At 40.4% G+C, this 26,006-nt stretch overlaps 1 protein-coding gene across 1 annotated transcript in view; it reads left to right on the top strand.

Annotated features, from left to right (window-relative positions):
• The first annotated feature begins 5,665 nt into the window (after window positions 1-5,665).
• The window catches only part of CCDC83 (coiled-coil domain containing 83), a 46,647-nt gene continuing 26,306 nt past the window's right edge, over window positions 5,666-26,006 (top strand). Inside the window, exons 1-6 of the mRNA XM_019948805.3 lie at window positions 5,666-5,798; window positions 7,167-7,260; window positions 12,079-12,201; window positions 14,663-14,747; window positions 21,126-21,288; window positions 24,458-24,625. Coding sequence (XP_019804364.1) covers window positions 12,107-12,201; window positions 14,663-14,747; window positions 21,126-21,288; window positions 24,458-24,625 — 511 coding nt within the window. The 5' untranslated portion in view covers window positions 5,666-5,798; window positions 7,167-7,260; window positions 12,079-12,106. The remainder of the gene's footprint in view (window positions 5,799-7,166; window positions 7,261-12,078; window positions 12,202-14,662; window positions 14,748-21,125; window positions 21,289-24,457; window positions 24,626-26,006) is intronic.

Below are 26,006 nucleotides of genomic sequence, written 5' to 3'. Positions count from 1 at the left end.
CTACTACATGCCAGGAATTGTACCAGGCATTTATTTAACCTTCCGAACAGCCCAGAGAGGTATGCAATATTATCTCCATTTACAGATGAGGAATTGTGGTGCAGAAAAGAGAAGTAACTTATCCAAGGTCACACAGCTGGTAAGCAGCTTCAGAAAAACTCTGGACTTACTCCAAATTTCATGTTCTTAAAGAAAATAAGATCAACAAAGTGTGGTTCTGTATCCTACGTCTCTCAGTCTCTCTAGACACCACAATGAGCAATTCGCAAAGTCAAGTGCATTCACTAGAAGGATCTTTCAATTTCAGCACCCAAAGACTTCTCTCTGCAGCGCACTGTTGAGCTACACATCCCTCATTTGGACAGTTCTGTCTCCAAGTGGTCCCCCTGCTGGTGACCCTACTGTGTACAGCCCTAACTGAAGTCTCTCAATTTTTTTTTTTTTTTGCGGTACGTGGGCCTCTCACTGTTGTGGCCTCTCCCGCTGCGGAGCACAGGCTCCGGACGCGCAGGCTCAGCGGACATGGCTCACGGGCCCAGCCGCTCCGCGGCATGTGGGATCTTCCCCGACCGGGGCACGAACCCGTGTCCCCTGCATCGGCAGGCGGACTCTCAACCACTGCGCCACCAGGGAAGCCCCCTCTCTCAATTTTTGTCTCTGGAAATCTTTTCTTTTTCTGGAAATATCTTCTAAAAGGAATCACATAATGTGGTCTTTTGCAATGGTTTTCTTAGCTAGTGTGCTGTATAAAAGGTAAAATATTTAGTGTTTTTCAACACCATATGAAGTGTAGGGAGTAACCCAAAACCTCATTATTTCTTTTCATTTAAAAATACAGCACACTAACTTGGATGTGCTAATATTGAATTATAGTCCTGAAAATGTCCCAATTATTTTCCCTTCTGCAAACAAATACTTTTTTGTAGATCTGCATTAAACTTATACATTTCTTTGGAAAGAATTGACATTCTTCAATGTTATATATTTTCTCTTCAGGCACGCATTTCCTTTCCAATGCAATATGCTAAGTCAAAAGTTTTGAGAACTTTAAAAAAATTATTATTTAGGTTTTGAACATATGCTAGCAGTATGTAGTTAAACACTTTGTTCTTTTTGTGATATTTTTAAATGACACATTTTCCCATAGTCTATTCTAAATCAGTGTTTCTGATAGACAGGAAAGCTACTGAATTGTGAATTTAAAATTTGGGAAAAAACGTATGGAGGTTCTTCAAAAAATTTAAAATAGAACTACCATAGGATCCAGCAATCCTATTTCTGGGTATTTATCCAAAAGAATTGAAATCAGGATCTCAAAGAGATATCTTCACTCCTGTGTTCACTGCAGTATTAGTCACAATAACCAAAATATGGAAACAACTTCAATGTCCATTGAAAAATGAATGGATAAACAAAACATGGTACATTCATATAATGGAATATTACGTATCTTTAAGGGAAGAAGAAAATACTACCATTTGCAACAACATGGATAAACATGGATAAAGCCAGTCACAGAAGGACAAATACTACATGATTCCACTTATACGGAATATCTAAAATAATCAAGCTCATAGGAGGGGGAAATGGGGAGCTGCTATTCAACAAAGTTTCATTTATGCCAGATGCATAAATTTTAGAGATCTGCTATTAAATATAGTGCCTATAGCTAACAATATTGTATTATACACTTAAGATTTTGTTAAGAGGGCAGATCTCATGTGTTCTTACCACAATAATAAAAAAAGCAAGGGGGAAAAAATTATATGAATACAGTCCTTAAAAGGTGGAAATTATTATCTATACTGCCCTATTCTCCAGATATGAGGTAGTGTTACTCCATGAGAGAGTGGCACGGACATCTATACACTACCAAGTGTAAAATAGATCGCGAGTGGGAAGTAGCCGCATAGCACAGGGAGATCAGCTCCCCCTAGAGGGGTAGGATAGGGAGGGTGGGAGGGAGATGCAAGAGGGAGGGGTGGGATAGGGAGGGTGGGAGGCAGACGCAAGAGGGAGGAGATATGGGGATATATGTATACGTATAGCTGTTCACTTTGTTATACAGCAGAAACTAACACAACATTGTAAAGCAATTATACTCCAATAAAGATGTTAAAAAAATAATAATTCCTTTCATATGTTTGCTGGAGGTGGAGCTTCATAGACTACTTCCTGGTGTGGAGGTAGGCATCTCACCTGAGTCATAGAAGGCTCCAGAGATTAGGCAAGCTGATAACTTGAGCCAGGAAGATGAGGTCATTCTTTTTGCCAGTCGCTGCAATCTGGCAAAAGGCAGATCCTGAGACATGTTTCTTGGACCAGAAACTAGACCTAAGGGAGAGGCTCTTAGGCAGAAAAAGATTGGAACTGTGGTCAGTGGAGTTCATCCCGGAAACTGTCCCCATCCTGACTTCTCCCATCCTCCTCCACACTGGGGCCAGAGTGAACATTAGTTATCATAAAAGAGCGTGGTTCAGAGGACCCATCAGGATCTGCCCCTGCTTGCTTCTCCAGCCTCCCCTCTCGCTCCTTTCTTCTCTCTGGGACCCTATGATCTAACCATTAGTAAATTTCTTTCAGCTCCATGAGAAACTCGTCATGTTCATTTTCACCTCTAGGCCTTTGTACCTGCCCAGGCCTCTGTCCCAGCCCCTCTCACACCCTCCAAACTGACTCATTCCTGCCCACTGTCAAGACTCAGTTTAGACCTTACTTCCTCTAGGAATTTTTCCTTGACCCTCAAGGCTGGGCTCGGTTTTCCCTTAGCACTCTGCTTCTACCCCTGTTCCAGGGGTTATCTAGCTCTGTTGCAGTTGCCTATTAATTTGTCTGCCCCTCCCTCTTCCTAGACTGAAAGCTCCTTTAGGCAGAGACAGAATCTGTCTAACATCTGCCCTCATGAGATACTCCAAGTTAGAACTGCCCAGTCAACTTGCTCTTAAATTCCTGATGCATAGAAACCGTGAGATAATAAGTGATTATTGTTGTCTTCAATCACTAAACGTTGGGGTAATTTGTCATATAGCGATGGACAACTAATGCAGTATCAAAGCTCAGTGGCTTAAAACAACCGAATCTCAGATTCTGTAGGTTAGTAATTGGTGATCTCTTGCTCCTTGTGGGATCAATGAGATCAACTCAGCAATACTCAGCGGATGCATGGGCTGGTTGGGAGGATCCAAGGTGGTTTCACTCACAGGCCTGGCACTTTGTGGGCTGGAAGGCAGGACTCAGTTGGTTAACCACAGAGCCTACACGTGCTCTCTCTAGCATGGTCGTCTCAAAGTAGACTTTTTACGTGGCAGCTGGCCTCCCTCAGAGCAAGTATCCCAAAAGAACCTGGAAGAAGCTGCATGAGTTTTTATGACCTAGCCTTGGAAGTAACATAGAGTTATTTCTGCCATATTCTCTGGGTTGAAGCAGTCATAAAGACCACCAGATTCAAGAAGAGGAAACAGAGACCCCATCTCTTGATGAGAGGAGTTGTCAAATAACTTTAGCTATTTTTTAAATTAACTTTTAAACATATAATTTATATACAACACACCCATTTAAAGATAATTTGATGAGTTTTAACAAATACATATACCCTGTAACCACCACTGCAATCAAGTTATAGAACATTTCTTTCATCCTAAAAAGTTCCCTCCTGCTCCCTTGTAGTCAATCCCCTCATTCCCCCCATCAGCACTAGGCAACCAGTGATCTGCTTTCAGGATTTTCTAGAAGTTCATGTGATGTAGTATATAATTTCTCACACTCGGCTTTTTCACTTAGCTAAGTTCTTTTGAGACTCATCATGCTGTTGATGATGGGTCAAAACATAATCTCCTCTATGAGTTTGTCACCATGCCTGCTTAAAGGTGATGTAAACTTTTCCCCTCAAGAGAATATTTTACTTTATGACTGTTTTTTTTTTGGCAAAACACCAATTTAACTGTTTCAAATTTGTCAGGAACAACGTTTTTGGATAAGAAGTTATAGCAGGGCTTTTATATTTCTCAAAAATAACTTTGGGGCTTCCCTGGTGGCACAGTGGTTGAGAGTCCTCCTGCCGATGCAGGGGACGCAGGTTTGTGCCCCGGTCCGGGAAGATCCCACATGCCGCGGAGCGGCTGGGCTTGTGAGGCATGGCCGCTGAGCCTCCGCGTCTGGAGCCTGTGCTCCGCAGCGGGAGAGGCCACAACAGTGAGAGGCCCGCCTACCGCAAAAAAAAAAAAAAAAAAGTAACTTTGTTGTCAGTAAAAGCTCTGATTTACTAGAAGTTTGAACTGGTTTACAAAGCCAATGGGTTAATCACTAGCTTGTGTTCCTAAAAATTATTGTGAGATTTAATATTAATACATTTAGTTGATTGTCTTACGGTCTATTTGCAGAGGTAATGAAAATAGACTTTAAAGTATAAAATGCTTAGCAACAGAACATACCAAACAAGTTCTTTGTGTTTTTGCCAAAATCAGACAACATATTTGGCTTTTTCTACCACAGAAACTCTCCTGCCTCTATTTCTGCCTCATTCAACATGGCAAGGCTAACAGAAAATCAAGGTCAAATGAGGAAACTCTGTAAATGGTTTTTATCTGGCTTCACTGTTTGACCACAAACTGGCAAACACCATAAGAAAAACTGCACAGGAGATAAATGATAGGGTAAAAGTACATTTTTGACCATGGGCCCAGGCTCTAGCAAAAGAAACTGGCCTAAGATTTATAGAAAGTGATTTAGGAATGAATTCAAAGTACTGAAGAATCACAAAATTGTTTTTCCATTGAACAGCAACAAAAAAATCCCCATGCTTTAAAAAATTTGTGTGGTAGCTTTTTTTGTCCCTCTTGCATCGAACTCTATTCAGTAATTTTACCCCATATCCCCACCTGTTGTTATTATTATAATTGGCCCTAAAGAAATATATAACACTAATAGAATAAAGGGCGGTTCGAATGAGATAGGAGACATACATGATCTCAAACTGGCTAGGTTTTGGATGACTTTTTACTGATGAGAAAAACTACCTTAACCAAAGGTAATTAATATTTTTATTCACTGCTTCAGTTCCCTTCCTTAAGTTCTTAATATGTATTAATGTAACAGCATTAGTCATAAAACATATGAAAATGTATTTTTTAAATCAAATTCAAGAATGCCAAACAGGAGACTTATGCAGAGAGTGGAGGCCCAAGAGAGTGCCTCATTTTTGTCTTCTGGGGACAAAAGGATGAATAATTGACTCTAAGTGCTCTCAGGATGTAAGAAATTGTCTTGAGGCAGAGAATGAGAACGAACGCAGATGAGGAAGAGAGGAACGTTAGCGGTTGTAGGTGTGTGATATTTTTCCCCCTGAATTAGGAGAGAGCTGCCAAAAGTGGAAAGAGAGGGAAAGACAAAATCTATACTGGTTTTCTTAAGGTTTAGAAGCAAAAAAGTAAAACGAGAAAGAAAACAAGCCGGATCAAGGACTTTTAAAGCTGTAAGTTACCTTATAAGCATTTAGTCCAGGGGTTTGCACTTCTCTTTGGAGTTAAAAGAACTCTTACACAAAACAAAAGTAGACAGGAGAAAAGCTGCCCAGGTGGAAGGGGCTGGTAGGGGTGGCGGGGGCGCGCTGAATCCCCGTCACGCGCACACATCCCAACATCGTAGGAGGCTACGCGCTGCTTGAAAACCACAGACCAGTCCTGACGTCTCATTTTACAGGGGAAGAAACAAGTGAGCGGCTTACTGTCACAACACAGAGCCCGGACGTCAAGTCTCTACACTTCTCACCACTTCCCGGTTTGCCACTAGAGGGAGGCAAGGTGGGCGAGCGCGTCTTGTGGAGTAAGCTGGGTGGCTTGCGGCGGTGACAACCCCGCGGGAAGAAGGTGGGAGGGCGCGGTACCCTCAGGGAGGCAGCGCGAGACCTCGGCCTGATTGTTCCCCTTGCTGCCACCAGGTGGCGCGCCTGGCCCGCAGCTCGCGGCTGTTTAGTGGTGGGCGGGGGAGGCCCTAGCTCGCCGGTCGCCTTGGAAACGGAGGGCGCCGCGGCGACGGCTGTGGAGTGGGCCTGGTCCGCTGGCCTGACGCGAGTACTACTTCCGGACCCGTTACTGTATCCGCACCTGGAAGCCGTCGAGGGGAGGAGATCAGAAGGCTGCCTAGCCTCCTCGCTCGGCCCCGAGTCCTTCCAGTCTGACACTTAAGACTTTACGAGCATCTCCGCCCCACCCCAACGGCCCTGCTGCTTACTCTGCCGCAAAATGGTCCTGGGGTCCCAACCTTCTGGGGTCCTGCGCCGGGCGAAATTCTGGGCGGTTAGGAGCCGCTGAGAAGGATTCTCATAGGCCGACCCCTCCTTTTCACCCAGGAGACACAGAGGGAGGAAGAACTTTTGATCTGATCGGAATATTAACCCATCTCTTTTTCCGCCTTGCAATAGAACCCCTGGATACATTGCTTATTTGCCTTTCTGGATTTTCAGATCTGAATTTGATTCAGGTTTGCCCTCACAGTCTGTAGCACACAGTAGGTGCTCAGTAAACTAATGCCTTCCATTTGTATGGGGCTTTATCACTTGACAATTTTCCAAAGCATTAGAGCCTCATTAATAACTCCGACAGAAAGTAGGAAAGATGGAAGAGAAACTGAGGGTCAGAGCGGGTTAGAGACCTGTCCGAGGTTATAAAACTCCCTGGTGGAGGAGCTAGGTCTAGACTCATCTTCTTAGTCTCTTCTCACTGAATTCCCAGTCTGGTGAATGCCTTTAGAATGAGTACCCCGCAAACCCTGGAACCCTTCTCCGTACCAGCACAGAACCCCTCCCACTGCAGGTACCTTATAAGTGCTCCGTGTGGGCTTGATGGCGTTTCACCCTCACCCACCCAATCCATAGGCTGGTTTCGGCTTTTTGCCCTGGCTGCTGGCAGCATCCTTCTAAACAGAACGCTTGGTTTCTTTCTTTTATTAACTTGTTAGATTTGTATAGCGGCCTATTTGTTTCCTCATTCCCCTTCTTACCCCATAATGCTCTGCTGGGCGGAGAGACTTGAGGAAACCGTTGGGAGGTGGGAGGAGATGTCCCATCTGAGAGGGAAGAAAAGGTTTCTGTGAAGGCAGAAAAGGAAAATAATAAGACTGGGTGTTTATCAGTGTGTGTAATAATTGCTCACGGATTTCCTTTCCACCAGCCCCAAGACCCAGCCCCAGTTGGTCGTCTTTATTCACCGCTGCTCTTTGAAGGAGAGAAGGCTTTTTGTTCTCCTCCACCATCAGAGTGTAAAGGTACTGCATGTATTTCCATTATCCTTACAATATTCTCTTCAGAGTTATGTTTCTTTTGTTTTTTGACACTTCTAAAATTGAAGGACAGTAGGAGTTGAAAAAAATGTAGTTCCGGTTGCTAGAAAAGTTAGTATAATATACAGCGTTTCCAACTATTTGTTATTAGCAATTCTGGATCAAAAGACACCAATTTTTAAGCTAAGAATCCAATATAATTTGAGATCTGTAGTTCAAAAATGTGCCACTAACCAAAGGATTTGTATTGGTAAAGAAAATACATGCTAACGTAATGCACATTGTCAGTCGTGCAAGTGAAAGTTGAAAATGTCATCCATCTAGATATTTTTAAATACCTTGATTTGAATGTATAGTTATTTATCATATCTCAAAACTGGCTCTATCTTACATTTTAAAGCTGTTTGGGGCTATATATACATAATCTATACAAAAAGAGATGGGTCTGAAATTTTGTAAAACTAACTGTTAGGTGATATCACTACTAAGAGGCTTTAAATGCATTCAGGTTTTTTGTTTTTTGTTTTTGTTTTTTTTTTAACACGTGCTGGAGAGCATTTCTAAAATGTTTTCAATTGTATTGAAAATGTGTTCTAGCCAAATTGAGAATTTGAGTTTAAAAGTTATTTTACTTTCCAAATTCAGGGTATATACAACGTTATGAGCAAATAAATAGGGCCACTAGGAAAGAAAGTGAGCATGCATTATTTATTTGCCAGTCAGTCATTTACATCAGACATTTACTGAACATCTAGTTTGTGCCCATGGGAGATGCTGACCTATGTGCCAACATCTGTGTTTGAATTCCCAAAGATATGAGTTGCTGAAGTAGTTACTATTCAGTATTTAAGGAGTTATGTTTTGCTGAAGATGAGTGCCTTGATAGTTAGACGTGTGCCTTTTAAGTTTGCTCTTTAACAAAGGCTCTTCGAAGTACTTCATTATTATCGTTGTTGTTGTTAGATTTACATAATGTTATAGCTTGTTAATGGTAAAGCCATGAATAAACTTTAAGACTTCCGGCACCCATATAGAGACCTTTTAACTAAATTGTGCTGTCAACCCCTGATGGAATCTTATTCAGAACTTTTGTCATTACTAATGCTATTAAGTAAACATCTTCCATTTTAATCTACATTTATATAAAACATTAGCTAAAAAACAGGATCCATTTCAAACGTCTGGGAAGGTATTAGGGCAGAATTGCCACCCCTCCCAGCCTCCACAAGATTTGAAAGGAGTCGTTAGGAGGCTTCTGGATATTCATGGCTCCACAAAGTCATGAGAAAAGTCATTAGGAGCTTTCTAGGTATTGAGCCAGGATCCTGAGACTGTGCAGGAAGGGACGCACTCCTTGTTTTTTGGGTAATTTTGCAAAGTCAAGTAAACCATTATGGGATAACAGCTCATTTGAAGAAGATGGCTACTATATGTCCCTTTTTACTAAATAGACTTCTTACTTTTCACTGAGAAGCATTTGGGGAATATTTTTTGAAACATTTTCTGACAGAAAATGATTATGAAATAGTCTCTGAAAAGGCTGGATACCTGAGTCCTTCAAACCCACCCTCCTCACCTGCCCTCACTATATATAGTGTGTGTTATTGATGCCCAAACAGAGTTGGGAGAGGAAAAACAGACACACACAAAAGGTCATGCCCTGGGTGAAGATCTCTCTAGCATTCATTACTTGTATGGTTTTCTCAAGCCTTTTAAAGTTGCTCTTTTTTTTTTTTTAGGTTCTGCTGGAGTATGCTACTTTCTTCCTATCAGTCTGAGTAGAGTTCTCACCTCTTCTACATTTTATAACCAAGGGCCAGGAAAATTGCCACACAGAGAACAGGCACTAAATAGATGTTTGAAATTACTGACAAAGCCGATTAGGTGTCTGTCAGGAATTATTTTAAGTGAAATCTTCCTGGAAGATAATTACGTTACTTTGTGACAATTTTTCTAGAATTCTCACCTTTTACTGAGATAGACATCTGGGACTTCCCTGGAAATCCAGTGGTTAAGACTTCACCTTCCAGTGCAGAGGGTGAGGATTCAATCCCTGGTTGGGGAGCTAAGATCCCACATGCCTCAGGGCCAGAAAACCAAAACATAAAACAGAAGCAATATTGTAACAAATTCAATAAAGACTTTAAAAAAGTGGTCCACATCAAAAAAAAAAAAGACATGCTGAGATAGAAATCCTCTAGGTGGTCAGGAACTGTAAATCCTTGTAAATGTTTATTAAAATCCCCGTTGTTTGTAGTACATTAATGCAAAAGTACATTTTGAGGGAATGTCATTAGCTCATTGCAAAAAGGCAGCTATTAAGCAGGCAATCCAATTGGCTTACTAATTTTCTGTAAAGTGTGTGAAACAATGAATCTTAATATAGTTTATGCACAAATCATTTGTGCTTAATGGATCTACATTTTCACTCATATTTTATTAAAATCCTTTGCCATGAGCTGCAGTTAGGTAACTAATTGTACATTGGTCAGAGAGTTGAAAACATTAGAGCCAGGTAACTGAAGTAATTGGGCAAGATGAGGTCATTTTTCCTCCAGCACCAGATGGGTACCATAGGTGGGAACCATAACTCTTGATCTCTTCTATATGACTCAGAAAAAAAATTAGAAATTAATGTTGTTTTACCTTTTAAATAAAATATTTTATAGTAAAAGTTTTTGTTAAATACTGTTATTATAAAATGAAATATTTGACAACATGCTATGTTTTTGTGCAAGTCAATTTAAACATTCAAATTCTAAAATAGAAAATAATATAAAAATTCAATTCTACATCTGAAACAAAAGAAAGCAAATTTTTTTCCTAGCTGATAAGTTTCTGTGACCTGTGATGGTATAATGAAACATTTTGGTGTGTAGCTTATAGAATTATTCTCAATACGTTCATATCTGAGAAGATATCCCTTAATATATTACCGTGTCTTAATATATTAAATCTTTTTGATGTGTCACCTTTGTGATTTTCAGTTAAAAAGTATTGTAGTATATTTGCATGCATGAATACTAGAATCTATTAGGATGCAGAGATGAACATGCTTGGCTAGAAAAGAAAAGTCTCAGCCACAAAGACTGAGCCTTGCTGGAGGTCTGGTTATGTAAGCAGCATGTCTGCGGGGGGAAAAGTATGTTTTCATTTCAGAGTTTCTCCACTTTGGATCTGAATGACCTGTGTAGATTGCCTATTCAGTGATCCAAATCACCGATGAAGGCTGACAGCAGCAAACCACTTGGATTAGTCTTTACACCTCTCATCATACTTGGCAGCAGGCAGACATCCTCTGCTTTAGTTACCCGAAATTTAAAGAAGCATAATCTGGAGCCATAACTAAAGGGGCAGAATGCTTATTAAGCTCTTTCTATATGTCAGACACTATGCTAGGTGCTTTAAATATTAACTTATTTAATCCTTACTACAGCGTTTAGAATAAGATTTTTTGTTTTTGTTTTTTTGTGGTACGCGGGCCTCTCACTGTTGTGGCCTCTCCGGTTGCGGAGCACAGGCTCTGGACGCGCAGGCTCAGCGGCCATGGCTCACAGGCCCAGCCGCTCCGCGGCATGTGGGATCTTCCCGGACCGGGGCATGAACCCGTGTCCTCTGCATTGGCAGGCGGACTCTCAACCACTGCGCCACCAGGGAAGCCCTAGAATAAGATTTTTGTTCTCACTTTAGGAAATGATGGAACTGAAGCTCAAAAAGATTCAGTAACCTACTCAAGGTCACACAGGTAAAAGATGGTGGATCTAGGATTGAAATATGTCTGCCTGATTCATCCACCTGTCCATTCATTCATTTGACAAGGACTGCATCTACTGTGCTAGGTGGGGAAATACAGTAATGCACAAGAATTACATCATCCCCACTCTCATGGAGTTTCCAGCCATTTTAACAAATAATTACAAAGGTTATGTTCTTTCTACCACACCCAACTACTAACACACTGATTGAAGGTTAGGCACTTATTTTCTTGAGATTAATAAAAATCAAAAGATAAAAATCTGTCAAGGAAGACTATGATCTTAAAAGATGTGCATTAGTATCCATACCAAATCCACAAGGTATTTCTGCTTCCCATAAAAATCTAAGAAACTTGGGCCTGATTTTCTCGTTTAAAAAATATTAGTTTTGATAGTTTTTATTATTAGTTACAAAAGCAATTAATAGCTGATGAACAGTTACTGTTAATGATAACACATTATTATTATCATTCTTCTTATTATTTTGCATTTGTAAACCTCTTAACCTCTTAAAAAACACTTTAATGTGTCCTTTTATTTGTTCTTTATAACAATCCTGGCCAAACCTAATTCTTTTGGATCCCAGTTCTAATTCTTTTGGAGCCTAGTCTCTTGGTGCTCATAGAAAGTTGTGCTTTTGTTTTGTCTTACTTTTTAAAAACTAAAAGACATATATCGAGCTGCTGTTACATGTGGTGCACTCTGCCAAACACTGTGGAGACATTAAATGATTGAAAAAGTTTAGCCCTTGCTCTTAAAGAAGCTTGACAGGGGCAACAGTTGTTGATGGATAATGTAAGAGAGTGAGTCTCAGACAGTTTTGGGTGGGGGAATGCTGCACCTGGGCTAAGCATGGAACTCACCAGACTCAAGAATCCAGTTGATTCATGAGGTCCCAGCATTGTGGTGGATGTTAGCTCTCGGGACGTGGAAGCAATCTGGATGGAAGAGCCAGTTTTAAATTAAGTCCCAGCAGTGCTTTATCTCGTAAATACAAGTAGAGGGACAGAGAATTTATTTATTCTTCCTATGTCTCTTTTTAAAACAGGTATTCTTCTTTCTAGCTAAGCAACACAATGGAAAACACGTCAAAAACAAATAAAAAGGATATTCAAGATGGACCGCCAAAAGAGGTCAAATTGCCTATCAGTGAAGCACTTCTCGACTATCAGTAAGCTGTTTATGAAATCCCAAAGTTCCCATACATAAGTGGCAATCATTGCTGCTAAGACTCATATGACTCCAATGGAAAATGAAGTGCTCAAAAGCACTTCAGTAGTTGTGGCTCGCGGGCTCAGTAGTTGTGGCTCACGGGCTTAGTTGTAACTGAAGGACTTGAAATAGATCAGGAAAAGCTTGTTTGAGGAAGCGATGCTGAGCTAACCTCTGAAAGAGGAACAGGTGTTAAGGAGACAGAGAGTGATGGACAGAAGGCTTATGGAAAAAAGGCTGGGGTGAGGAAGAGCTTATCACAGTCTAGGAAGTGAGAAATGGCAGATTGAGGGAGAGAGGGCAGAGCAGACTCTAGGGGTTTAGGCAAGGGTCAGATAAGCAGACCCCTGTGGAACACTTGGGCTTTGGAAATGGGAAGCCATTTATTGGAGGGCAACAAGGTTGAAAGTCAGGAGTCCACACTGCTGGTGACTAGGCCTTTGTTTAAGAGAATTGTTTTTAACAACATTCAGGGAAAATCCATCTCCCTGCAAGACTCCAAATCTATTCATATATTCTTTTTAGAAGATAGTGAGTAAAAGGGTCAGAACACTGAGAGAGAAACATCCATGGGAAGGGACTTTTAACGAAGTTCCCTTTATTTTCTAGATAACAATTAAGTGATGACCAGATTGTACCTGCACTCATTTCTCAGCATAACTGAAAACTTTGCTCATCTTGTCTTAGCAGAGGTGGACAAAAAGTCCAGCTCTGTGATTACACTCTGGTCTCTAATCTGCTTCCACGGCTCACAGTGATGACATCCACTTACAGCTCCTTCTCTCTCTTCTGGGTCAACCAGAGGGCAGTCTTTCTCCTCTTTAACAGAGGTTTACAAAGAGGCACACGTTTAAAAGTTCTCATGATCTAGTGAGAGACGCAAGTTGAACATTCCCATGCTTTTGTTCTCTTTCCTTTGTTAAAACTAAATAAATAATCTCATGGACTGAACAGCCTAGGCCTCACTGTGCTCTTCCGGTGACGCTTTACTCATTCCATGTGTTCCGAGGTAACAGGACTTTTGTCACATGACAAATAGCCAGGACACCTCCCTCCACCATCTGAGGAAGGATTATCCAAGGGTCCCCTGGCAGCATCTTATATTTCTCTTATACAATCTCAGCTCCTGACAAAGAGCCGAGGGCACACAGTAGGTAGTCAATTCCAAACAGTTAACTTAAAACAAAATCTATCTCAAGAAAATAAAGTCATGAACCTATATGGTTGTTTGTGAAAAGCTGAGACTGCCAGTGTTGAACCTATAAAGTGATCATCTCTTAGTCTCTCCCCCACCCTGTATCCTCAGGGATTACGCTCCTAGACTCCCAGTGGATGCCTGAAATCACAGATAGTACCGAACCCTTTATATACTATGTTTTTTCCTATACATGTATACCTATGATAAAGTTTAATTTATTAATTAGGCACAGTAAGAGATTAACAATAATAAGTAATAATACAATAGAACAATTATAACAATATACTGTATTAAAAGTTATGTGAATGTGGTCTTTCTCTCCCTCTCTCAAAATATCTTATTACATAATGCTAAATCTATAAAGTGATCATCTCTAGGTAATGGTGGTTTTTATTTTTTCCTTTATACTTATTCCCCCAAACCCACTTTTCTATAATGAGTATGTATATAGAGATAGAAATAGGTATGGATATAGTTGTGGGTTTAAAAAGATAAAATTGTAGATTCTTTTTTGGAATCCAACTTTGTTTTCTTTCTCAGAATTTTCAATGAAATTGCATGGAAGAAGGAAGTTGACACATTACTATGTTGAGGCAAATACTCAACAAACAACCTGTAATAAAAATAGAAAAGAGTTTTATACAAGCCAAACTGAGGACTATAGCCCAGGAGACACAGATTCAAGAAGCACTTGAATTGTGTTCCACTGACTATGAAATGGGGGGGCTTATATAGGCAAAAAACCACAGTTACACGTTGTTTGTCAAGAATTAGGATTGGAGCTGGCAAGAAGTAAGGGTGCTTGTTAAGCAAGGATTGGTTGGGGTCCAAAATCATCACACAGTTATAAGGGGAGACCTTGAGACCATAAGGTTGCGGCTGGCAGCTGCTGGCAGATATTATTTTGAAAACGTCTGGTGGTGTCTTTGAGTTTGATACAGTTCAGAAAATTCAGGTTGTCAGGGATGCAGGAATGTATATGAAACCACATCCACAACGACAAGTTTTAAAAACTTGAAGTTATCTCTCTAATACATATTTTAGTGAGTAAAATATACTCAGAAACACAAAATCACTTAAGATTCTTATCCCTAAATGGGTCTTTATAATAGGTTTAATACTTTATTTCAATTCAAATTAATTTAGATTAATTTTTAAATTTTATCTCATTAGTTTTTCCTAAGGCAAACAATTGTAAAATACATCTTGTCTTTGTTATCAGCTGTCAAATAAAGGAAAATGCAGTAGAACGATACATGGCTCAAATAAAGAAAATGAGAGAAAAGAACCAAAAGTATCAAGAAAGAGTAAGTATAAAATTTAAAGCCAATATCTAGTCATTAAACATTTACACAAATGCTTTAAAAAATTGTGAGTTATGATGAAATGAACTCTAGGAAATTATCTTCTTTAGCTCTTCGAGTTGATAAATTTACACTATATTTAAATACATTTTTGTACATGGGAGACAAGAGGATACTGCTGTTCTTATTATATTAATTATAATGTCAAAGGAAGTCAGCTTGAATTGTGTTATTTAGATCATGCGGACACTGAATCTTATGTTGAAAATTTTAAAGCTCTGCAACCACATTTATCTTTTAAATTCTTATTTAACCACACTATAAAACATTGGTTCTCTATTTTAAATTTCTGTATCTGTTTTCCTTTAGATTTTCAGAGTGTGTGCATATGTAAATATTATCTGAAAAGTACAATCTCAGTTGTTAAAATGACTAATTTATTGTTTAAGTGATTTATTTTTATGAAATTAGAATAAAATGACTATCAAAGGGGTGCTGTATATGACTCTCAGGACCAACAGAAATAAAGTTAGGAAGCAGTAAATGATGGCGCATACAACTTAGCCCTTAAGGGGTCTCATGAGTGAGGAAATACTGAGGGTGTCCACTATTAAAACATTTATTTTATATGTACCCTGAAATTTCCACACCTGTTTTATTTGGCTTTTGTCTAAAAAGACTACAAATTTTAACAGAATTTGGGTCAGAGACCTAAATTTGCATCCTGACTGTACAACTTCCTGCTGATGTCATTTTGGCCAAACTGGTGTAAGCCTCAATTTCCCCCTTGTAAAATGAGGATTCCTGTCTTCCTTATAGGGTGAATTTGTTCATTTGTTCAGCAAGTATGTATTGGGCAAGACAAGCCCTGGTGGTGATATAACTGTGACCCTGACATTGTCATGATTCTGAAGAATCAAATACTTGCAATAGGATCTAAGAAACTGAAGTCTGTAGATGAGAGTGGGAAGGGGAAGTCTGGCTTAGGCACTTGGAGGCAGGTTCCGCATGATGTGATTCCAGAGCACATGAGTGTGAGCTGCCATCAAGGGGCCAATGCACATCCCCTAGTGGTCAGCATGGGAACTCCCAGGCCAGCTTTGGGATTTCCATTTGGTTGTGGAAAGGACAACAGATCAGGACTGAGGAATCACTTTCCCATAACCCATCAATTGGAGCCAGAAACAAAGTTCTTGTTTCCATGAGGATTAGCTCAAAATGCGATAGGTCTTGGAGTCATTAGTGGACCCAGCAGTGAGGAGCATGGTAATGCAGACTCTAGCTCAACCGTATGTATCTATTTCTTTCCATTTATGCTGCTATTGCCACAGTTTAAGCCACCATCTTCTCTTACCCATCCTTCCTCTAACCAGTACATTTTCCACAGTGCAACCAGAATTATCCTTGGAATACGGTAAACTTTTCAGTGCTTAAAACCCTGCAGTGGCTTCCTACTGCACAGAAAGTAAAATCCATAGTCCTTCCTAAAGTCTTCAAGGCCCTGCAAAAGCTGACCTCTGCTCACCTCTCCAATCTTGTCTCCAGCCGCCCCACCCTTTGCTTACCCCTGCTTCTTTTAAATATTAGAAAACCCAATCTTTTTCTTACTATGGTACCTTTACAACAAAAAGGCTGTTTCCTCTTCCTGAAATGCTCTTCTCTTGGCCAGCCCCTGTTCATTCCCCCCATCTGAGCTAGGATGTCATGTAAAAATATTTCTCCATTATTCACTTGAAAGCCCTTTAGGCAGCAGCAATCAAATCTTACCTTTGTTTCTCCAGAAAGGCCCAGCATGAGTAGATGTTCAATAAATATATGTTGAGTTGATTCACACAAACACCAGTGGGAGGAAAAAAATTTGAGGTCACAGATATTTAAATTGCTAAGTTAAACATGACTCATTAGCAAGATATATTTTTCTCTTCAGTTATGTGGAAATCGGAAATGCCTCTCTCCCTTCCTACCCATCATCTCTTCCTATGTGTTTAGTTCTGTTTAGATGTTTATTATCTTTCTTTCTCTGTTTGCATTCATTGCTCCACTACATCATTAGATATTTCATAGTTCAGTGTGTCCACATCCTTACTTCCCGACACATACTTTCACTCCTGCTATTCCCCTACAGCCGCTCTAGCAAAAGTTGTTAATGACCAGTTAGCCAGGTTCAATGGACTCTTTGTAGTCCTTTCTTTACTCCTTACTCCTTCAGCAGTCACTCCTGTCATCTTGAAACTCTTTTTCCTTTGGGTTCCAGGATATCACTCTTAAATTTCCTTCTACTTCTCTGATCATTTCTTCTTGGTTTTCATTGTTTTTTTTCCTAGAACCACCCTTTAATTAGGGTATTTATCAAGGTTCTGATCTCCATCCTTCTCTTTCACTCTAAACTCTCTCTGGATCATCTTATTTAACATCATGGCTTCAAATGCCATCTTCATGGTGATACTTCTCATATGTATATGTGACAGAATTCATAATCCTATTGAAAGGGTTCCCGACCCAGTTTCAACTTGTATGTGTGGAGGCTTCCTCTCACCAGCAAGAGAATCTCAGACACAAACGGGGTGTCTGAGAGTTCAGCTCAACTCTGACACTACCTACCAGGAGACAGAATCAGATTCCACAGGTAAAGGGCTCAGTCCCGCAAGACCACCCTCCACTTCAGACGCCAGCTGCAAGCCCAGGTTGTTATTTGTGCTTCTGACCAACTGGCTATAAATCAGAGGCTCGCACAACCCCTTCCTCAGGTTCAATTAATTTGCTAGAATGGCTCCCAGAACTCAGGAAAACCCATTTACTCACTAGATTACTGATTTATCATAAAAAGGATATTAAAGGATATGAATCAAAATCAACAGCCAGATGAAGAGATACATAGAGCAAAGTCCTGAACAAAGGAGCTTCTGTCCTTATGAAGCTTGGGGCCTAACACAGTGTCACATGGAAGCTCTCTCAAAAAGGACCAAAAGACGCTCCTTGTTCCGGTTTTAATGGAGGCTTCATTACATAATCATGATTGACTAAATCATTGGCCAATAGCGGCTGATTCAACCTCAAGTCCCTCTCCCTTCCCCGGAAATCAGGGGGAGGGAATGAAAGTTCCAACCCTCTAATAATTTGGTTGGTTCTCCTGGCAACCAGGCCCCTTCCCTCTTTCCCCACCTGTGGGATTCAAAAGTCACTTTCATTAACATAAACCCAATTGTGATGGCAGAAATTCCAAGGGTTTTGGGCACTGTGGACCAGGAACTATGGGTGAAAACCAAATATAGCTAAGAAATATGTTTTAGTCATCTGAATGACCAAATAAACATATTTTTATAGATTACAATATCACAACTATACACTAAAAAAATGTAAAAACTGGTGAAATCCAAATAAAGTCTCTAGTTCAGTTAATAACATTGTACCAATGTCAATTTCCTGGTTTTGATACTGTACTATCATTAGATAAGATGTTATCATTGGGGAAAGCTGGGTGAATAGTAGATGGGAACTGTGTGTCCTATTTTGGCAACTTCTATTCTTGTTCTTGTGAGTCTTAAAAAGTTAAAAAAAAAAGACCATGAGATGGCCTTATAACAAAACAAAATTAATCCTTTCTTTGTAGCTTAATTACTAAATTTCCTTTCTTCTATTTTATAATGTGATAATTATTCTTACCTCAAATAATAAATGTACCTCACTTCGTAAGATAAATGTTTTTTAGCATATTGGTGGATACATTTAAATAAATTTTATTTTCGTATGTAGCTCAAAATAATTTTTCAGACATAGCGAATTTTATAACATTGTCAGACACATTTCCTTTCTATTTGAAATTCATACAGGATTTGGGAAGTTTAATATAGATGTTATTAAATTTATATATATGCCCTATACATGCATGTGGCCTTTTAGATTCCCAGGAATATGTCAGAGCTTTCAAAGCTCTCTATGGACATCTCATCTGCAGCTTTCTTTTAAAGTTTTTTGGTCAGCTTGTTGTTTACCTCAACTTTTATTACCGCCTCAGGGAGCTGTAATGTTCAACAATTGTTGATTATTTTTGACAAACATCTGCCTCTGATTGTTTTTGACCAACATCAATCTGGGAAAAGGCTGGTCACACATTGGGTAAGCTCTGACTCAGGTCAAATAAAGACAAGGTTTCCCAGTGGGATTTTTCCAGGGAATTACCAGGTAGGTCAAATAATGACTGTTATTTGGGAATTGAGCTTTGGAAGAGTTCTGTTCCCCTCACTTCTCTCCATGACCCTCAACCCCAGGCTGCTAAGTTGCTGGTTTTTACCGTAACCTTGGGCTTTTGGTTTTTAGAGCACGTTAAAATGCCACAAAGCTCACTTGTCCTTACCACGAGTCAACCATTTTTCTTGAATAAACACTCCCTGGAAGTTACTGCAAAGCCTTTAATTTCAAGAGTTCTGAAAAGTTGATTTTGACAATTTTTGCCAACTTTTTCTCATTGCTTTTATGAAGGAGAGGATTTTCAGAAGTCTTATTCCACCATTCCTGCTTACATCATGCCCAATAAGATTTTACACAGAAGGAAAGAGATTCAGTTTTCAGATATATTATGAACGCTTCGGTACTAAAAATTCTTCAGAGACAGAATTATGATACTTTAGAATATTACAAACAAAAGATCAGAGAAGTTAAACGACCAAATTTTGAATATCATATTTTTTAACTTTTTTTTTTTTTTTTTTTGCGGTACGCGGGCCTCTCACTGTTGTGGCCTCTCCCGTTGCGGAGCACAGGCTCTGGACGCGCAGGCTCAGCGGCCATGGCTCACGGGCCCAGCCGCCCCGCGGCACGTGGGATCCTCCCGGACCGGGGCACAAGCCCATGTCCCCTGCATCGGCAGGCGGACTCTCAACCACCGCGCCACCAGGGAAGCCCATATCTTTTTAATCTTTATTTCCATTTTTTTTAAATCACTCAAAGCCTGTCCAGTCCCAGTCTTTTTTTTTTTTTTTTTTTTGGCCTGTATTTCTCAATACTGAGCATCATCATAAAGTTAATTGTCTGTTGCTTTCTTTCAGCTTATCAAAGTTTTAAATTAAAATTCTAATGCACTGAAATGGCAATAATGTCACGCAGCCTGTGGAATAACTTAAAGAGCACTAAGGTTACATAATCCTGTCCAGGGAGTTTATTAAACTAGAAATCAAATTTTTCAGCCCTCAACTTTAAAGTTTGTTGGATTAAGTGTTAAAGAATTGAGTTTTAGTAGGCCGTAGCACTATCAATAAATCACAGATATTTGGATTACCTGAAAGAAGTTTGCTACCCAAACTGTGGGTTGTGGGCCAGCAGGCTTGGCATCACCTGGAGCTTATCAGAAGTGCAGAACTGCAGGCTTCATACCAAACTTACTGAACCAGAATCTGCATTTTAAAAAGGTCCCCAAGTGTTGGGTATACACATTGAAGTCTGCAAAGCACTGGCCCAGAGAATAAATTTTGGGAAAGAAAATACTCTTACAGTAGAGTATCCATGTAGGTTAAGAGGATAAAAGATGTGAATATCAGAAATAAAATATAATGTTGAAAAAGCTATAGTAAAGAGAATGTTAAATTATAGGAAAAATAATTTTTAAAAGAAGTATTAGAATATTTTAAGTTTGTGCATTTTATTAGGTTTAAGAAATTGAAGGAGAGACACCAGGAAAGTGAGGATTAAAACTTAAAGGGAGGCTAAGAAAATTACAAGGAAAAGGTATTAAGTTCACACACAGTAAAATATCTCTACATATACATAATAAGCTAGGAAGGGCAAGAATAAACTCTAAGTTGATTAAGTAAGAAACTTGGAAACATAGGTGGGATATTCACAAAAGGAACACAGTCCATACTTCAGGTGTGGAGTATTGAAATAGTAACCATCACCCCAGAACAAGAGAATTAGGGTCATTTGTGAGAAAAGCAAAGAATAATGTAAATTCCACAAGAGCAGTACTTTTGTCTGTTTTGTTCACTGATATATTCCTAGTGTCTAGAAGACTACCTGGCATATGGTAGATGCCCCATAAATATTGACTAAATGAACGACGTTTCCTAGAAAAGCAAGGTGTTTGTGGGAGTTGAAGAAACTGACCTCTGAAATCTAATTTTAATGTTCACCGATCCTATGATAGGGTGATAGACTGGCAGATTAATAACGCAGGTTTTAGTATGTAACTTCCTCTTCAGTGATTACTGTATTGATGGGTTTAATTTTGAGTCTTCCATATTCCATATGTTCTTTAGACATGTTATTGAATAACTTATTTCATTAAATATCTGTCATTTTGCAAACCTCAATGTGTAACTCTATTTGAGGGAAATCAATGGAAGCACTTCAGCAGATGTAATTAACAACTGTTGATATTCATGACAGAATAAACGCTTAAAGGATGAACAGATTTGGCACATAAGGAACCTACTAAAGGAACTGAGTGAGGAGAAGTCAAAGGGATTAGCAGTTGTAACAAGAGAGGAAGTTGAAGAAGCAATGAAGGAAAAATGGAAGTTTGAAAGAGACCAGGAACAAAACTTGAAAGGTGATTTAGAAACTTAGAAAATTATCATAAAGCTGTATCGAGTTATTTCTTGAATGTATTAATGCTTTTGTCTCCTAATATGTTCAAAAGGCTGTGAACACATTTCAAATGACATCATCACCACAACCACAAACACATATAAGTAAGTGGACGAGAGAGGGAAATAAAGTGGGCGGAGATACTGAAGCCAAGCGAGGAGGAGGAGTAAGGGCAGTGATTAAAAACAAAGACAGGACTTCCCTGGTGGCGCAGTGGTTGAGAGTCCGCCTGCCAATTCAGGGGACACGGGTTCGTGCCCCAGTCCGGGAAGATCCCACATGCCACGGCTGGGCCTGTGAGCCATGGCCACTGAGCCTGCGTGTCCGGAGCCTGTGCACAACGGGAGAGGCCACGGCAGTGAGAGGCCCGCGTACCGCAAAAGAAAAAAAAATCCTATCCCTTCATCATAAACTTGCTGTTCAGATTTCTAAAATTTTTGCCAGAACCTCTATAAATACCATCTCAGCTAGGAAGCTGGAAAACAAGGGAGAGACTTGAGTGCTCTCAGGAAGCAGTATTAGAATCTGAGAGGCGAAAAAATGGACTAGATTTTCTTGAGTTTCCCCAAGCATTTTAGAGAGCCTCCTTACCCAAGCGCTTGGCGCAGAGCAGGCATTCCCTTTGTAGATATTTGTTATTTTGAAAGAAATAGTTACCAACGCCAAAGGTCAATCAGCAAATGTCATTTTTGGGGGGGGGGGTGTCTCTAAAACTTTCCCATAAGCCTCCTCCTGCCAAGTCCCTGTGTGAACAACAGTGATGTCATGAGGTGGTAGACGTATTTCCTGGTCGGGCTCCTGTCTAGGAGAGTTCTGCTTATGTTCGGAAGGAATGCTTTAAGAAGTCACACCCTTGAGATGGGTGTGAGACCAAAGCAGATACTTAGATGTGCTCCCTAAACTGCCTTCAAAGGGAATGGGCCCGGTTAGTTAAGGTGTGCCTGTCTGTGGTTTGGGCTGAGTGCTGGGGTATGTGTGTCATACAAGACTAGGGACATGCTGGGTGACTAAGAACAGGAGGGCTGGGCATGTGCAGCGGTCCAAGGAAGAAAGAAGCCCACAGATGCTGAGGAAGAGAAGGAAAGAGAGAACAGATGTGTCTACAAAGGATCCCTGAGGCAGTGACATGTTGTACCAGGTAGTCAGTCACTTTCAACTCAGTTTGGTCCGTGGAGCAGCAGCTGGAGCTTCACCTGGCAGCTTGTGATAGTACAGAACCTCAGACCCCCATCCGGACCTGCTGAATCAGAATCTGCATTTGGACGGGATCCTAGGGGAGTCCTGCGCACAGTAAAGTTTGAGAAGTGCTGACAAAACTCCCTTCTTCCAATGTTTAGTTAGGACTTTTTCAGTTGCAAGGATAAAAATCCAATCCAAACTAGTCCAAGCATAAAGAAGATGTTAATTTTTTCTTGTAACCAGACAGAAAAGGCAGGGTGCTACTGACCTGGACCCAGAGCCTCACATGCTGTCAGATCTCAGCGTCTTTTTGTTAATTTCCGTGTCTTGCCCCCCTCTCTCCCCCTGCATCACCCTCCCTCTTTTTCCCACCTCCTCTCCCTCCACCCGCTGCTCCTCTTACACGTCTTCTCTCTCTGCCTTCCCCCTGAAAGTTGGCTCCTTTTTCTGAGAATGTTCTCCCCGTGAGGCTGGAATTCTGACCAGAGACACCTCTGAACTTACATCCTTATAACCTCAGAGTGGAGACAAAAGAGACATGTTTTCCACCAGTGAAAATATTTCTAGGGGAGGACTCTGAGCATTTGCCCAGCTTGGGGCACCTGCTCAGCCCTGGACCAATCCCTAAAGCCAGGAGAAGGGGCGACTGTAATCGGTCTACTTATATGACAAGGGGCAGGAGACATGTGTTACTAGAAGGGAAGAGGGAGAGGGGTTCTGAGAAAGTAGAGCAACAGTCACTACACCCCCCTCTCTTTCAAAAGCTTCAGTGACATCAATCAACCCTCCCCACAAAGACTGAACATGGTGCAGGGCTGAGACAGCAACAGTCTGCCCACATCGGAGGACAGCTGATCACTGGTGTGCAGTGTTCTTAATTGTTTAATGATAATAACAAGTACCATTTGTTAAGGGAGTTTAAAATATATTATCTTATATTCTTAATATATTAAGTATATATTAAAATATATATATTAAAAATATATTATCATGTCTTGGAAAAAGACATGTCTGGAGAACTCCTGGACCTTTGGACTGAAGAACACCTCTCTAGCCTGAATGGGATGCTTCAGTCATAAACATCGATTGAGCACCAACTAAATGCCAGACTCTGTGCCAAGTGCTGGGTGGACAGAGATGAATAAGACGTGGTCTTGCTCTCAAACAAGATGGTGCGTGGTAGTGCGCCAAATAGCCATTCAGTTCATCGGACCTGGCTTTTTGTAATGCTGCCTTTTCCAGAATATTCAGCAGCATGATACTCAGCCTAAAGACTGAGTAGAATATCATGTGTAGGAAGTACACCAGGGCAAGCTGAAAGTTTATATGATTGAGTGGGCTCCATATTTGTACACACGTAACTGGGGAACTTATCTTTCACTCTGAAGTCTCACTGTGTGGGGTTAGGGGAAGGCAGGTTATTATGACTATCATATGCTATCATTTCACACAAGGGAAGCTCAAACAATTGAAATTTAAATGATGGAATCAAACAGCTTACCTACAAAAATGGTCGCCAAGTACTGTGGAAGGATATTAAGTTGAAATCACTTTGCCCAGACACATAATGACCAGAAAAATGACAATTTACTAATAAAAAGTATATGCGACATAATATATTGTACAAAACAGGACACTTATCAAGCTATCACAGGCATAATTTAAGCTTGTGGGTCCCTAGGCATATAGGTTGATTGCATGTTACAGCTCTCAATCACAGCCCCAAACCACACAACTACTTTATAATTGGAAGTCTAATTTTACTTAGATTTTGAATCATGAGGGATAAAAAATAGTTTGAATAGTTTAGATTTCCCTAAATTATAGATATAAAATAGTATTTAAGAGTTGATATTTTCACATCAGACCTTAACTTCACAAAAACAGATTGCAACATATAATGGTTGCAAGGACAACAGAAATGACAGAAAGTCTCGATTTTCTTTCAACAGATATGCGCATCCAAATAAATAATGCTGAGAAACTGTTTCTTGAGAAACTCAGTGAGAAAGAATATTGGGAGGAGTACAAGAATGTAGGGAGTGAACAACATGCTAAACTCATTACCTCCTTACAGAATGACATCAACAGAGTTAAAGAGAATGCTGAGAAAATGTCAGGTCAGTTGCAAGAAAGCTGGTTCAGATTCAATAAAAAAATCTTTCAGGGGCAGACATTTGGTGGAAGAAAGAAATGGGTACCCCCGAATCATCCGTTACTCTCAGCTGTCAGCACAAGCACTATGTGCCTAAGGATTAGGTGAAGGGAGGAAGTAAAGAAACTATCCCAGGACCACCTATGGAACTGAGAAGGGGAAGTAAAGGGATGGGAGTGTGTGCCTCTGTGTGTATAGAAACACTGCAACCGACTTTGAGAAAGAAGCTTCATTCAGTGGGTGGGTGTCTGCCTGCTCTCACACCTGGGTCTGGGCCAATTCCACCAAGGTTGGGGAGTCCTGGGAAGGGGTTATATTAGAGAAGGAATTCACCTGAGGCAAGCTGAGGCAACCCACCCAGGCTGGACAACCAGAATCGTTATAGAAAAATGGCCAAGTAAATGCTAAGTTGCAGTCGGGGGGAAAAAAACTGGAGAACAAACATAAGACAGGAAGTGAAGAGGGTATAGAGCAGGGTGGCCTCGGGCATAATGAGTCTTACCAGGATCAGAGCTGGGAACCATGAGGCCGGCCAGCTGTCTGTCACTGAGGCATAGTGGCTTAAAAGAACACCAGACACTCAGGAGAAATCTGGCCTGAAAGAACACTGTGGTTGGATGGCAGTTCTGAGCCCAGCTGGTAATGGTACCCTGTTTTGTGGAAGGAGCGTTCATTCGGGGTCGTTCCCACTATCGCCTCTGAGGCTCTGTACAGTCAGTCTGCTTCTAGACCAATTTTTATGTAAGTTTCTCAGCTCAGCGCCTCTGTACCACAGTGGTAGTGTAAATTTGGCCCCAAATCAATTACAATTTTTCAAAAGCTTCTCCTCCCCAAAAGAAGAAAGTAAGAGTGACACCCTCCTACCCCTGTCAATCCCCCAGCCACTGAGATCCTTCCTCTAGATAAAAACACTATTACCAGTCCTTATGTAACCTTTCAGAAAGAGTCCATGCATGTTTCAGTATGTACATATATGTCACAAGCAGCATGCCACAGATGCAATTTTTCACTTGCTCTTTCAGGTAACAATACGGACATCCTTATAGATGAGTACATATTAATACTTCCTCATCCTCCCAATGGCTACTTTGTTTTGTTGTACCATAATTTTTTAAAGTCCCCTACTCATAAGCATTTAGGTTGTTTCCCATCTTTTACTATTACAAATAATACTGCAGTGACTATCCTTACACAATCTCATTTTACTACGATGAATACCCTCGTATGTATGTAATTTCAGTTATGTGCATCTCTAAAGGGAAATGGCTGGCCCAAACAGCCTATTCATTTTTACACTGATAGGCATGGCCCTGCGTAGAGGTTGTACCAAATGTACTCCAGCTGGT

The sequence above is a fragment of the Tursiops truncatus genome, chromosome 8, assembly GCF_011762595.2.
Source record: "Tursiops truncatus isolate mTurTru1 chromosome 8, mTurTru1.mat.Y, whole genome shotgun sequence".
Lineage (NCBI taxonomy): Eukaryota > Metazoa > Chordata > Mammalia > Artiodactyla > Delphinidae > Tursiops > Tursiops truncatus.
This window is presented reverse-complemented; position numbering and strand designations above follow the sequence as displayed.